The sequence below is a fragment of the Asterias rubens genome, chromosome 9, assembly GCF_902459465.1.
Source record: "Asterias rubens chromosome 9, eAstRub1.3, whole genome shotgun sequence".
Lineage (NCBI taxonomy): Eukaryota > Metazoa > Echinodermata > Asteroidea > Forcipulatida > Asteriidae > Asterias > Asterias rubens.
Window position 1 is genome coordinate 5,813,196 of NC_047070.1, and position 16,413 is coordinate 5,829,608.

Sequence of the window (16,413 nt, forward strand, 5' to 3'; positions counted from 1 at the left end):
TTTCAAAACTAGTTATACTGTTTTGGGGTCATATTGGTGATTGTTTTCAACCAGCATCTCTTATCTTAACACATATTTCAGATGTCCTTTAAATATTAAACTAAAACACAAGTGACAGATTTATGCAAAAAAAAATATCAACACCATTAACAAACAAACACACAACAATAGCAATTCAGATAATGTTGCCGTGGAATGAGTAGACAGTTGCTATCTTTATAAAATACAAGTGACAGATCTATGAAAAAATAATAACATTAAACAAAAACACAACAATAACAATTCAGATAATGTTACCGTCGAACGATATGGTTGGGAAAACATCTTTGATAGTCCATTATTTCCTGGCCCTTGAAATTGGTAAATTACCTCATTGATAACCTAAATCAGATCAGAATATCGCACTTGAGAGTCAAAATAGAATAACAAAAGTTTGGCTATAAGACTTGTCTCACAGTCGCCTGTGAGAAATGGCCAAGCGAGTTTCGTCAGTGCGTGTCGCTGAATTTGTTGTACACCTCATGTGGATTTTAGGCAAAGGACTGACTATCGTCTCTACCGTTACGTCAGGTAACGCGATTTATTCCTGCATATAAACAAAGGTATGCGTCCTGTTTTGGTTTTACGCCAATCTTGCGGGTTTTGTTGTTTGCTATGCTAAAAAAAACTTAAACCATGTTCAGCCTTTATAATGTTCAACCTTATGACATCCTGTTGGGATATTTGACTTTAGGAATATGTTTGGTGGTTTGTTACGGTAAGTTATTTGCACCAGATGCACAATACATGGAGTTTATCTAACAAGCAGTTGATGTGAAAACGACATAGGGAAAAGGGACCAGGAAAGGATCATCGCAAGTTTCTACGGATTTCTAGATATCGCACAGAAAAATGACATAATTGAATGAACAAAAGAAACAAGTAATCGAATTATTCAGAACATTGTGATAAAATCATTACCTCTATTAAAAAAAAAATTGGTGTTCGGCCTGTAATTCTAAAAAGATTCCCTTTTTTAAAGTGGGGAAAAAAATCCACCCACATGCTCAAAAATGATTCCACATTATGAACAAACAAAATCGGCACAGGTGCGGTTGACGTCTCAATCACAACGAAATGAAGCAAGGACAAACGAAACAAACCGTTTCCAGCAGATCTTGTCTTACGTTCAAGGAACGACCAGACCATTTGTGTCGTTGCTTCCTTCAGATAAAAGGGGATACTTAACGATTACGGTAGCAAGCCGTATCAAATTAGAGGGTGAACTATTTTTTTTTTTTTTTTTTACTTGAGGCATCAAACGTTACTTTTGTTATTTAATAACCATATCTTTCTTCGTTTTATCTTCCATGTTTTAACAGGATTGAATACTTCTGTGGACTGTCCGAGTGAATCTTGGGAGCTACCGGTCCCTCTCTATAACTTTGGGCGGTCTAAATCAGACTGTAGGTCGGCAGCCAGTTGCCGAGACCAACCATGCCTAGCCGGAGAAAGCTGTGAGTGCACGCCCACTTGTGGACTGCGCTGTGGTGAGTCTGTGGATACGCATAACATGCGATTTCACCAAACTCTTTCGAATTATGATTTATCTTAGAACTTAGGACGAGTTAAAATCCGTATTTATAGACGTTAGGACGTACTGAACCCATCCTAAGTTTCGACGGGTTACTCATCCTAACTCGAGATGGGATCAATCCAAGCGTTTCGTGAAATAGGCTGCAGCTTTACCCTTCGAAAAGTCAACTGAACTATAATTCGTCAAATTTAGTCAGAAAGTGAAACAATGCATCTCATCACGTTTTGTGTATCCATTTTAAAACACATTATGATGTGGACACATTATAAGACATTATGGACAGACAAAAAAAAGGTGTTTCTTTAATGAGAACATTGTACGGAACGCCTGTTGTTTGACAACTCGACGGTTCATTTGGCTGCTGCTGCTGCTTTTGCTGTTGTTTTGTTGTTGTTGTTGCTGATGCTGTTGTTGTTGTTGTTGTTGTTGGTGTTGTTGTTGTGGTCCTTTGCATGCAATGCAGTTTGTTGTCCCAAGTTGTACATAATGTCTCGTGTATAACATGGCCCTTCATTCAAATGTCTTATCGAAGACAACACACGTTAGACACGTATTCTTTACTTTCAACAAATTAAAGGCAGTGTGAACTATTGGTAATTATTTAAATAAATGGTTAGCATACAAACTTACTTGGTAACGAGTAATGGGGAGCTATTGGTAGTTTAAAACATTGTGAGAAACGGGTCCCTCTGAAATTTTGAGAAAGAGGTAATTTCTCCCCCAATCATTGAAAGACTTCAGGCTTGGAGCCTTTTTTCGGCATCTTTGACCAATTGAGTCCAACTTATCACAGATTCGTTATTTTATTTATGCAAATATATATGGGATATATTTAGTAAGAATACTGGTCTTTGAAAAAGGACCAAAGGTGTCCAGTGCCTTTAAATAATAATGTGAATATACAATACATATTTTGTGCACGCCCACAGAAACAATATGTCCGACGGTTGAGCCAACATTTAACATGCTCGGAAGGAGATCTGGACCGTGTGGGCAACCAAAATGCCAGCCGGGTTTAAAGTGTATTCACCGGTTCAAGGAGTGCCTCTGCGTCGCTGGTTGCGGTCATCGATGCCTCGTACGGCTGCATTCTGAACCTGCTAGGACCCAGATCGCAAAGAAGGGTAAATTCTTTTGACGCATACTCTAGTTGTACTTTTTTCTCTCGAAGTGCTCAGTTTTTATTTACCCGGTACCACAATTTCAAACACTGGGCAATTCGTTAAAACATAATGACAACAAAAATGCTCTCGTTATTAAGCGATTCACTCAATATCTCAACCCTCGCAGGTTCCCATTTATAAACCTAAGTCTAAGAGAAGAAAAAATAAGTACCTTGCTCAAGAACTTTCAATAACAATCTTGTCAAGGTACATTCTAAACTAAAAAGTCATGAGGTAACAACTATCGACACCCGATAAGATTTATTCGGGTAGACGTTCAAACCATATTCATATCAAGCATTACGTTTCTCCAAACTTCAACTATATTCACATAACAGTCACTATTTGCTTTGCTTTGGTAATATTCGGTACTGTTTTTCTTCGATGAATTTGGTTTCTATTCTGTTGCGTGGCCGAGTGGGTCATGAGCACCGGACAGCAGAGTGTGGGTTCAAGTCCCAGTCTTGACAGTCACATTTGATCCTTAAGCAAGACACCTAACCTTTAATGCTGCGTCATTCGGATGGGACGAAACGCCGTTGGTCCCGTGTGTTGTATAATTCAGGTATACAATAATTCAGTACACTTATCATAAAGAGAAGGGGTTCGCCCGGTGTCCTAATTGTGATTGGCAACAAATTGCGTCACATCACCTTGTAAACCATTACATGGTACTATGTAAACGAATAGGTATCATACTTCAAATGTAGTTTAACAATACCTTGTAGAAAAAATATTGAATAATGGACGGGTTAGTTTAAATACGATATTTTTCAGCACTTAGAAGACACTGGACACTATTGGTAATTGTCAAAGACCGGTCTTCTCACTTGGTGTATCTCAACATATGCATAAAATAACAAACCTGTGGAAATTTGAGCTCGATTGGTCGTCTGAGTTGCGAGATAACTATGAAAGGAAAATAAACCCTTGTCACACGAAGTTGTGTGCTTTCAGATGCTTGATTTCGGGACCTCAAGTTCTAAATCTGAGCTCTCGAAATCAAATTCGTTAAAAATTACTTCTTCCTCGAAAACTACGTCACTTCAGAGGGAGCCGTTTCTCACAATATGTTATACTATCAACCTCTCCCCATTACTCGTTACCAAGTAAGGCTTTTATGCTAATAATTATTTTGAGTAATTACCAATAGTGTCCACTGCCTTTAAGGTTCGTCTCTATGCACAAGAAGTTTTAAAAATCGCATATTAACATTATTTCGGGAGCATGTATTATTTACGATCGTCTCACAGACAATATTTAATATGTAATCTTACACAGAACCATGCGAACTTTCTGGACGTGATGGGCGACAGTTTCTATGGAGTGGTCTACGGCTAGAAATGTGCAGGGGTTTCAACTCATGTAACACAAGCACAGACTGCTCGGAAACACAATACTGCAAATGCAACCAAATATGCGGACTGGTTTGTGTGACCAGACCAGACACAAAACAACAATCAACCATGCAAACTAGGCCTACTGTCAGCACTACAATTTCAGGTAAACCACGTATTTGGTGTTGAATAATATTTCGATATTATTTTTGAGCGCTCTTGCTATAATATTTCGAGCGCACAGAATATTATTTCGTTTTCAGGAAATACTTTTAATGGAAAACAAACCCACCATATCAATAGGCAACGTTGTCACCATCTTGGTCATGTTGCTTGTATCCAATAACAGCAATGAGTAATAATATCCATTGTACAAGAAGGAACCAGACTTTTAATCTCACGTCAAAACTAGGTTCGGATGAAAAAAGACTTGAATGGTGTCGAAGTGAAGGATCTTGTCAACATAAAGGATATCACTGGGCAGTCTGAAGCAGTTTAAAGTTTTAAGTTCGCAGATTTACAAATAATTCACAGGGTTTACAGAAGGTAGTGGTGAAAGACTTCTCTTGAAATATTATTTCATGAAATGCTTTACTTTTTGAGAAAACGGTAAAACAATATAAATTCTCGATATCGAGAATTACGGATTTATTTTAAACACATGTCATGACACGGCGAAACGTGCGGAAACAAGGGTGGGTTTTCCCGTTATTTTCTCTCGACTCCGATGACCAATTGAGCCTAATTTTTCACAGGTTTGTTGTTTTATATATAAGTTGTGATACACGAAGTGCGGGCCTTGGACAATACTGTTTACCGAAAGTGTCCAATGGCTTTCAAGACCAAGGCTACATAATTACAATCTTTTGAATCTTATGTAAACTCAAAATACTTATCAATTGAAATATCATATGTTGCCGTTTTCGTTCGAGAAGTTCTTTAAAACGATCATGAAAAATAGTCTCCATTCAACTTGCTTTCTCGTTTTTGATAAACGAGAGCTTTTGTACTGTCTAATAAGTTACCACTTACCCAACCGCGTTGAAGGTACACGTGTGGTAGTTGTCAAAGACCAGTATTTCCACTTGGTGTATCCCAACATATGCATAAAATAACAAGCCTGTAAAAATTGAAACTCAATTGGTCATCGAAGTTGCGAGAAAATGATGAGAGAAAAAAACACCCCCGTGGGACGAATTTGTGTGCTTTCAGATGGGAATAAAAGACTTCTGGCTACAGAATTATTTTATTTTAGTGAGAAATTACCTCTTTCGCAGAATCTATGTTACTTCAGAGAGAGCCGTTTCTCACAATGTTTTATACTATCAACAGCTCTCCAGTGCTCATTGCCAAGTCAGTTTTTAAGTTAATATTTGTTTTGAGTAATTACTTAACGTGTACATTCCCTTTAAAGACACTGGACACTATTGGTAGTTGTTAAAGACCAGTCTTCTCACTTGGTCTGTCTCAACATATGCATAAAATAACAAACCTTTAAAAATTTGAGCTCAATTGGTCGCCGAAGTTGCGAGATAATAATGACGGGAAAAAAACACCCTTGTCACACGAAGTTGTGTGCGTTTAGATGGTTGATTTCGAGACCTCAAGTTCTAAACTTGAGGTCTCGAAATCAAACTCGTGGAAAATTACTTCTTTCTCGAAAACTACTCCACTTCAGAGGGAGCTCTTTTTCACAATGTTTTATACTACCAACCTCTCCCCATTTCTCGTTACCAAGTAAGGTGTCGTGCTAATAATTGTTTTGAGTAATTACCAATAGTGTCCACTGCCTTTAAGTGAAGATTATTCACTTTATGCTCATCTCACAGGCAATATTTGATTAGTTAATTCCCATACAGAACCATGCGAACTTTCTGGACGTGATGGGCAACTTTTCCTTTGGAGTGGTCTAAGGTTGGAAAGCATGTGCCGGGGTTTCAACTCATGTAACACAAGTGCAGACTGCTCGGAAACACAATACTGCAAATGCAACCAAATATGCGGACTGGTTTGTGTGACCAGACCAGACACACAACGGCAATCTACGACACAAAGTACTGTCATGACAACAACTACAGGTAAATACTTTATTAGAAGTAAATTGATTGGACTGTCTTCCTCCATGGTTGGATTAACACAAAGAGCTCTGCCAAAAAACAAAGAGTAGAGACATCTTTATTTAGTTGTTCATTCTAAAGCCGTAAACTGACGCAGCCAGGGCCCAATTTCGGCTAAAAGCTGCTTAAGCAGAAAATATTGCTTAACGAGGATACCTGCCATAAATTGAACATGTGACATGGTATTCTGGCTGGTAACCATATTATTTTTGTAAGCATAATTATGTTGTGCTTAGCCACTTGTTGTGCTTATAGTAGCTGTATGAAATTGAGCACATGTGATAACGAAGGATGCACCACACTAAATAGGCAAAGTATTGTGCACCAAACATCTTTCTTCTTTTTTTTAACCCACAATTTATTTGAAACAGTAACATTTTTGGGGTCATGCAACTCAAAGATCGAGTAAATTATAGCAATCTATCACAATCCGGGTGCTCAGTGCTTTCACTATTGAGGAAATTTGATAAATTAAGGCATTAAAGTTTGTCTCATTTGGCTTGGGAACTTGAGGAGTGCCTCACGAGAACTTTTCGGGTGTTATTTTCTGCGGGAATAAGCAAAAAATACTAAAAAACGGCCGACCTGCCGAAAATTGACAAGAAATCTGAGGTTAAGTTGTCTGAAAATAATGGTTTCCAAGAGGCTGAGAGACTTTAATAACTTGTTGGGTATTTGTGAATATTTATCATTAATTTTAGCATTGGTTGTCATGTGAAGTTATTTTGAGTGTTGCAACCACAACATAACGTTGAACCTTGGCCAGTAAACGTCTTGCTAACTTGTGCTGCGATGACGTAAGCAAACAACATCTTCTTTTTTGTTTACAAACTGCTATACCAACTTAAGGTAAATGTATAGTTGACAATTTTTTTCTCAAGAACTTCCTCTCAAACGAACTCAATTTTCCCGTAATTTTCGCTAAATCTAAAAGTAGTAGAGTAGTCTCGGCCGATTTCAAACCTTCCTCCCAGGCAGTAGTTTAAATAAGCAGGGCAGTTCTTTTCAGATCTGAGAAGTCTCCGGAATTCCGAAAATCTACTCCGCAGTATAAGAATATGAAGCAAGAAAAGTTCTCAAAAGACCATAATCTACCTGGCAAGTAGATACACACATGATGTTACCGCAAACCAAATATTGATACATCACCATGCAATGCCCCAAATCCCCTATAATATTATTAACATTTCATGTATTTTTATGTTTACCTACAGCCGCTGGAACCGCCACCTTTTCGACTGCGGGGAATAATGTCGAAAGAACGGGGGAGGCAGAGAGCCCACGAAGCCCTCGGTGGTCGGTGTGTAATCTCTACAAACACCGTAGGGTGTGCGGCAGTGACGGCAACACCTACCGGACACTGTGTGACTTTAGAGATAGACGGAAGGGTGACGTGTACGTGCAGCATCGGGGGTCTTGTCACGCAAAGCCTAGTCTCTCTGGTGTGCACGATGGAACGAGGTTCGGATGCAATACAACTTTACAGCGAGGGGACCTGTTGAACTTCACCGATTCTGCTGGTGAGCGTTTTCGAAACTGCGGCTTAAACGCACAGGATTAGGCCACCTTTATCCGAAGTCATTGTACGTAGCACAACTTTTTATTTTATGAGGGGATCATTTGAACTTCACCAATCCTATTGCTGAGCGTTTTCGAAACTGCAGCCACTTTTATCATCAGCCATACCATACAACACTGTGGGCCCTGTTACCCAAAAGCTACTTTTTACGGTGCACACTATTCAATGAAATGTTGATGCAATACAACCTTGCAATGGGGGGATCAGTCCAATTTCACTAATCCTGCTGTCGGGCGTTTTCGAAACTGCGGCTTACGCATAGAGAGTTAGCCTGTTACCGTTAGCCGTTGAGCTTGTCTCTCGACAGAAGTATACTACAATATTGTGTACATAACTGAAACGTTATAGAGTCAAACCCACGATATAGTTTTGTTCTGTTATCTTTCTCAGCCCCCCCCCCCCTCCCCTTAGGAGAACACAGTAATGGGATGTCGTGGCACTCCGAAGCTTATTCAAACACAATATCAAACTCTACCCTAGCAGGTACCGATGTATACGCACTTACAAGAAGTTAATTTTGCTCTTATTTGTGTAACACTCTGCAAAAGTTATACTTCCGAACTCAGAAAAAAATACTGAGTATACAGTGCTTACACACAACGTGGCTAAAAACCAAAATTGATATTCTTTATCCCCGATGCAAATTTAACATCTAATAAATCGTTTGCAGTTATACCTGCTGCTAAAACAAAGGATTCGAACTGCCTCTATAGCTACCAGGCAATCTCGGTGGCCTATTTGGTATGAAACTGCTCTAGAATTGCAAAGGTCGTGGGTTCGAATCCAACCAGAGTAATATGACTTAGATTTGTTCACCGAACTCGGGAAAGTAGGCCTACTGAGTATACATGTACAATGTAATACACATCGGTGTAAGGGTAAAACAAAAAAAATGCATTTGTATTTAACAATAAAACTGCCTCCGTTGCAGAGTTCCAACACGTATGTACAAACAGCACAATTCTGTTTCATCACAATGAAGCAACAGAACTAGTCCGTCATCTCTGCGAGGATCCTAGACCATGCGAGACTAACTCAGATTGCACGGGAAAGGACGAGATTTGCCTTTGTGTTACATTAACACATCACGAACAAGCAGGTAGGACATCAAACTGTATGTAGCCTACTACATGTATCTATTTTTTGTAAACATGCTGTTTACTTTTGTATAAAGAATTGCCCAAAATAACCACCAAGGAATTTTCTTTCACTGGACAACATGATACTATTAACTTTAGAGACTTTTCCATAATTCTACTTCAAACAACTTATGTCTTGTCATCATTCCGTCTTCTTCTTTATCTGATTTTTCTTCGTGTCCCTGTCATTGGTAGCGATTCCAATCATCTCTATTCGTTGCTGATCTTGTCTATACTGCTCCTCCATAAACTCTTATGTCATCCCTCCACCTTCTTCTTTGGCTACCTCTTCTCCTTTTCCCTGTCCTGGGTTGCCATCAAATTCATCGCCATTCCTTGCTGTTCTTGTCCATACTGTTCCTGTATAAGATCTTATGTCATCCCCCCATCTTCTTCTTTGTCTATCTCTTCTCCTCTTCCTTGTCCTGGGTTGCCATTCCATTCATCTCCATTCCTTGCTGTTCTTGTCCATACTGTTCCTGCATAAGATCTTCTGTCATCCCTCCATCTTCTTCTTTGTCTACCTCTTCTCCTTTTCCTTGTCCTTGGTTGCCATCCCATACAACTCTATTCTTTGCTTTTCTTGTCCATACTGTTCCTGCATAAAATCCTATGTCATCTCTCCATTTTTTGTTTTCTTGTCCATGGTTGTCAATCCATTAGTTGTGCTACTGCTATCCATATGTTGTCAGTTCTTCAGGCAGTGTGTCCAGCCCACCTCCATTTAGACTGTGTTATTTTCCTTATGATGTTTAAAACACCAGTTTACATTCGTACTTATGTACATACTGTGATGAACCTTTCCCTGTATAACTTCTAGTCTACTCATTCACAATATTCATTTTCTCTTCTTACAAAAATACTGTAACATTCTGATTTTCCCTCTCTCAATGCAGCTGTTGAAGATGAACAAGAAACCACCCAACCTCCTGAATCATCTACCTCATTTGACATTCCGGCAACAAACCCTCATCTGAACCTCACCGGTACCCTAACCACAGGGTCACCTCAAACTACTGCATAGAGGAGGGTATCGTAACCTCATGCACTGGGTTACTGTCACCCGAACTATCCCGATGGTAAAAACCAGCACCCTGATTTTTTCCCTCTTCTCTCGATGGGGGACCTGACATGTCTTGCAGCCAACATGGCCAGTACTCTTCCTACACCGATTCATACCTCTTCACTCAATGGGGATAGCATTACCCCGATCAGGAGAACTTTGGATGATAGGCTTTGCTTTTAGTCAGCATTCTTGGCAGGTTCAAGGTGCACTTGAAGGATGGCCTCTTACACCAATGGATACACTTCTACCCCAATTGATACATCTTCACTCAATGGGGATATCAATACCCCAATCAGGAGAACTCTGGATGACATGTACACTTTGCTTTTAACCAGCACTCTTGACAGGTTCAAGTTGCGCAGCCTCCTACATCTCAAATGGAAAAATGTATACACCGACTCAAACCCTTATCCTCTCATGAAGGTAGTAAGGTCGCCAATCGTGGAAACTCTGGTTGACATAATACGCTTTGCTTTTAAACAGCACTCTTGGCAGGTTCAAGATGCACAGCAGTGACAACCTCCTACACATACATATGGATAAATGTCCACCACGTTTTGAACACTTACCTCCCAAAGAGGGTAAAAAGGTCCCCCAAACTGGGGAAACTCTCCTTAACATGGAACGAATCAATGTTTATAGCAAATTAATGTAAATTTGAATACACTCTTCCGATCAAGAGAGATTATTACCTTAGGGGGAGGGGAGTCTTGGCCATTTTTCATAATAAACTAATCAAATTTGAATTTGTAAATTCACAAATAATTTTTTATTTTGTTGGCACGGCAGCTTAGTTTTATAACGCCCTCTTAAAAAGAAAATACTCCCTCTCAAAATAGTGAAACTTATTAATAAGTTGACAATCTAACACCAATTTTTTTTTTCAATAACTGCTTGTTTATTAGTGTTCATTAACAAGCCACACCCTTACTGTATGTAATTTATTTTCCAATTTGTTCACCATGTTCAGTTTGAAACCCTACTCTGTTCTAGAATGGTATCTGTACACTGTGTGTATGTGAACATAATGCCATTATATATGAAGTGGTGGCATTTACTGTACAACAACCATCAGACTGCCTCTAGCCATCGGGCTAGCTCTTGGTCTAGTGGTAAGGCATCTGCTGTGGCAATGCAAAGGTTATGGGTTTGAATCCCATCTAAGTGGTGATTTGCTTGTAGATTTTTGTTTCACAAAAAACTTAGGATGAGTAAAACCAATTAATAACCATCAATTGGTTAAAAACAAACAATATATTTGATCTCTGATGAAATTATAACCTAAAGGCAGTGGACACTATTGGTAATTACTCAAAATAATTATCAGCATAAAACCTCACTTGGTAACGAGTAATGGGGAGAGGTTAATAGTATAAAACATTGTGAGAAACGGCTCCCTCTGAAGTGACGTAGTTTTCGAGAAAGAAGTAGTTTTCCACGATTTTGATTTCGAGACCTCAAGTTTAGAACTTAAGGGTCTCGAAATCAAGCATCTGAAAGCACACAACTTTGTGTGGTAAGGGTGTTTTTTACTTTCATAGTTAGCTTGCAACTCCGACCAATCAAGCTCAAATTTTCACAGGTTTGTTATTTTATGCATATGTTGAGATACACCAAGTGAGAAGACTGGTCTTTTGACAATTACCAATAGTGTCCGTTGTCTTTAAGAAAAATGTCCTACAGGGAAGGAGACAGACAATGGGGTAAAGATAAAAAAGTATTCTTGTGTTATATTGGTTATGACGTATGCTACAGAATATATTTGTGTTTGGTTTGAATCCCATTTGTGTAACTGCTGGACTCGGTAACACAATTGGTGAAACATTCCTTACTATTTTTTTAAGTTTTACTTCAGGAATTTCATTTGACTTTTGGTTATTTTGGTTAGAAGCCTGAAGCAGCTTTTGATAAATCACTTTGAGAAACATTTCACTTCTGCTGTTATGTAAAAAATATATCAGGTTTTTATGCCGACAAATATGAAACTGAGAAGGGTTACTGACAGTAATGTTTTTCAAAATGTGTATTTCAATTGAAGATTATTTTTCCTGCATAGACAAAATCGCTCCAGATTTTCAGCAGTATCTCCACCACCTTTTCAAATGAAAGTTTCACAGGTTCATTTGTATGTTTTGTTATCTACAACAAGTAGGATTGACACAAACGGTGGGTTCCAATTACCAAACTTATACAGTAGATGGATTGCAATACTCTCCTCGTACGCCATATTTTATGAATTGTGCTCGCGTGAAGAGCTATCATTGCCCGTGAGTCACGCGCAGCATGGACACTCGTGCACTTTTCCAGTGTTAATACATCAAAGATGGCGGTCAATGACAAGTATTGTTCTATGTAGATCTGACAAATTATTATATTTTTGATTATTTTAAAGACAACCAATGCAGACAAGTATACTTTAATATAGTCAGGAAACTTTAAAAAAAAATATATTAAAACTATTGAAAGGGAATATTGAATTGTAAAGTTTGTTTTTACTTGTTGGTGTAAGTTAGGACTATCTTTGTGAAATCGACAGCTGATTTATTGACTATGAAATTCCAAATCCAATTAAATCTACCTTTACAATGTAGACAGCTTGTTGGGGTAAGTGAGGGTCAAGATCAAGAACTTCCTTTTATAGCTGCATCATCCTCTGACACGATGTCATCAATTCTTTTTCTACAAAAAAAAATCAAAGTCAAAAATGTAATCATAATTAAATATAATAAAAGGACTTTTGTACACATAAACTGCGAAAAATAGCTTGTTTTTCTTTTTCAATGTTTTGCAATACAACAAATAAATAATATCAATAATAGTGGCTTCTTAGAAACCACTCAAAGTCACTACTCATTGCACTCCAACACTGGAACCCCTGGTTACTATGCCATTTAGTTCATTCCTTAAACCATCTCAGCTCCCTGGGGAGTAAACAGCCTCTGCTGCTTAATATGTAGCGCACTAAGCTAATCAACTACAAGAACCATCTCTGCCCTCACAGGTACCATTTACTCACTGGTGAGGAGGAGCAATTATAGTCAAGTGTCTCGCTCAAGGACAATGTGTCATGACCGGGACTCGAACCAACTCCCTAATGATTCAGCCTCCAGAACTTGAGTTCATTGCACTACACCGTTCCACCATGGCATACCGCAAGTAAGCATTTTGGCAAAGCTGCATAACTTGCATTAGGACATAAAAACATTAGAAACTTTCTTACTTCTTACCCTCAAAAAACGAGAAATGACATTGCTCGCACAAGTATAAAAACATCAAAAACCATTGATGACATGAGCTGACACTTGAACCCAAGCAGATTCCTTTTCAATAGCTTTATGACAACACAACATACTTTCAAGTCAACACATTATAATAGGGGACTTTCGTGATGGTTGGTGGCAGCAGACTCTGCCAGGTAAAATCCATTGTTCTTGGTAATGTGCGCATGATCAGAACTTGTAAACAATGGACAGTTACCTAGAAGTCTGCTGCCACCTAGCGCTCAAAAGTCTCCCATAAGTGAGCGCATCTACCCATTGAAATCAAGAACTTTATGACAGAAGGGATCAAGGTGTTTTGACAGAGAGGGGACATCATTATGTCACACTCAATCACAAAACCAACGGGGACAGGAAAACAGTAGAAAAACAAAGAAGAGTCTTCAAACTCTCCAGTTGGCAACCTGCCAAGTAAGTGTTGGTTTACGAGAGTGTACTTGTGGGGTATTTTACACAATAGAACAATGGACCCCACAACTGAATTCTTTGTTCAACCTGGAGTGGATTTCACAAAGAGCTAAGACTAGTCCTAGATGTATAATCAAGAAGGGACAAGTTACTCACCCGAGTATTATAACACCCCTTACCAATATTCTGCCTCTTCATTGGTTTAGAGCGCGTCACATGATATGTCTTAGTTTTGCTAGACGACGCAATGTGATAGTGCATCGGTTTGCCGTGCGCTAGTCATAGTTTTAACCATACATGTAGCACTCGAAGCAGTCAATATTTGTATACTAGGACTAGTCCTGAGGAAGAACTTTTTGTGCAATTGACCCCAGAACCTACGCCCCAAGAGAATCCTTTAGAAAAGGGAGCATTGGAAAAACAATGGCAGGAACTATACACATTTCAAATAGGGGACCGATTACAAACAGGATTAATGAGGTCCCTGGTTGGGTGGAGGTCCCTGATATTGAAGAAAACAATGGGAGCTATTGTCAAAGTACAAACAAAAGGGAGACAATTAGGAGTTCCCTGAGCGCAGGTGATTACAAATAATGTGTGCGCTCTGTATTGTTGTTGTTGAGCCTTTGAGAATAGGGACTTTTCGTTTTCAACGACGGATGGTTCTGCGACGGTAAAGATGACATTTGGCGTCATCTGCCCAAGCGTCGGCTTTGAGGACGGTCGTCCCTCAATTTCTACGACAGTACTTGGGATGAATCTTCGTTGTGCTGAAAACGACAACGTTTAGCTGAACAACCGTCGCAGAACCATCCGTCGCCGAAAACGAAAAGTCCCTAAAGCCTCTGCTTAGATGCATTGTACTCCTTTGGTAATTGCCAAGGACCAGTATTCTCGTTTGGTGTATCCCAACATAAACATAAAATAAAAAAATCTGTAAAATTAGTGGCTCAATTGGTCATCGAAGTTGCAAGAAAATATTAAACGAAAAAAAAACTTGTTGCACTAATTTGTATGCATGATAAAAGGTTTTATGCCTGAAGTCTGTTAACATTTGAGTGAGAAACTGTCTCTTTCTCAAAAACTAACTAACTTCAGAGGGAGCCGTTTCTCACAACGTTTTAAACTATCAACAGCTCTCCATTGCTTGTTTACAAACAGTAAGTTTTTAAAAACGAAAATACCAATTGACCCCTTGCACGCGCGGATGCTTAATTTCGAGACCTCAAAATCTAAATCTGAGGTCACAAAATCAAATTCGTCGAAAATCAATGCTTTCTCGAAAACTACGTTACTTCAGAGGGAGGTGCTTCTTACAATGTTTTATACTATCAACCTCTCCCCATTACTCGCTACCAAGAAAAGGTTTTATGCTAATAATTATTTTGAGTAATTAACTATAGTGTCCACTACTTTTAAGGGCATTCAAGCATGGGAACTAAGTAAAATTTGTGATTTTGTTTCCTTCACACAATAAAGGCATATGTAATTAAAACCTTACTTGGTGATGAGTAATGGGGAGAGGTTGATAGTATAAAACATTGTGTGAAATGGCTCTGTCTGAAGTGACGCAGTTTTCGAGAAAGAAGTTCTTTTTCACAAACTTGATTTTGAAACCTAAGAATTCGATTTGGAGGTCTCGAAATCAAGCATCTGAAAGAACACAAGTTAGAGTGGAAGTTTGTTTTTTCTTTCATAGTCATCTCGTAACTTGGATGCCCAACTGAGCTAAAAATTTTCACAGATTTGTTATTCTACCAATTGAGACGACCAATTGAGCTCAAATTTTCACAGGTTTGTTATTTTATGCATCTGTTGAGATACACCAAGTGAGAAGACTTTGACAATTACCAATAGTGTCCAGTGTCTTTAAAGTCCAAGTGTCTTGGCCAAGCAGTCTGGGGTATTGAGTTCAACTTCTGATGGCTGAGTAAACAGAGTATGGGTTCAAATCCTGGTCAGATACTTATGTCCTTGACCAAAGCACTTGACTTTATGTAAAAGTATATATAGTTTTCTCTTATCACCCAGGAAGTAAATGGGTACCTGTGAGGGTAGAGATGTCATTGATGTGTACAATTAGCAACCTTTGTGCTACAATTTGGCTGCCGGTGCTGCATACTCCTAAGGAGTTTAGATGGTTTCAGGAATGCTTAAAGCCAATGGACACTATTGGTAATTGTCAAAGACCAGTATCTCAACATACGCATAAAATAACAAACCTGTGAAAATTTGAGCTCAATTGGTCGTCGAAGTTGCAAGATAATATTGAAAGAAAAAAACACCCTTGTCACACAAAGTTGTGTGCTTTTAGATGATTGATTTTGAGACCTCGAATTCTAAATCTGAGGTCTTGAAATCAAATCTGTGGAAAATTACTTCTTTCTCAAAAAATACATCACTTCAGAGGGAGCCGTTTCTAACAGTGTTTTATACCATCAACCCCTCCCCATTACTCGTTACCAAGTAAGGCTTTTATGCTAATAATTATTTTGTGTAATTACCAATAGTGTCCACTGCTTTTAAGGCCCAATAAAAAGGGACAATAATAGTGTAGGGTACTTTGATACAGTACTCATTAAACAACGGCTAATAAATGCATCTTATAGGCCTATTGTGGGAATCCAGTGTTTCCAAACTATACTTAGGACTTGCAAAATCTGTTGGTGTGCAAAGCTGTGTTCCCATTGAACTTTTTTCCTCGCTGCCACACGGAAAGTTAGTGTGACTGGCTTGGGTGTAATTCTACC

General features: G+C 38.8%; 2 protein-coding genes across 2 annotated transcripts in view; one reads left to right on the forward strand and one right to left on the reverse strand.

Moving 5' to 3' along the window:
• Window positions 1-470: 470 nt before the first annotated feature.
• Window positions 471-9,954, forward strand: LOC117294699. The gene is made up of 6 exons (XM_033777209.1): window positions 471-570; window positions 1,362-1,529; window positions 2,506-2,700; window positions 7,408-7,713; window positions 8,755-8,871; window positions 9,808-9,954. The coding sequence occupies exons 1-6, from the start codon at window positions 471-473 to the stop codon at window positions 9,933-9,935; spliced, it is 1,014 nt and encodes a 337-aa protein (XP_033633100.1). The 3' UTR covers window positions 9,936-9,954.
• Window positions 9,955-11,784: 1,830 nt separating this feature from the next.
• Window positions 11,785-16,413, reverse strand: part of LOC117295096 (pentatricopeptide repeat domain-containing protein 3, mitochondrial-like) — a 38,335-nt gene continuing 33,706 nt past the window's right edge. Inside the window, exon 24 of the mRNA XM_033777664.1 lies at window positions 11,785-12,656. Within this exon, the coding sequence (XP_033633555.1) occupies window positions 12,599-12,656 (58 nt within the window). The 3' untranslated portion in view covers window positions 11,785-12,598. The remainder of the gene's footprint in view (window positions 12,657-16,413) is intronic.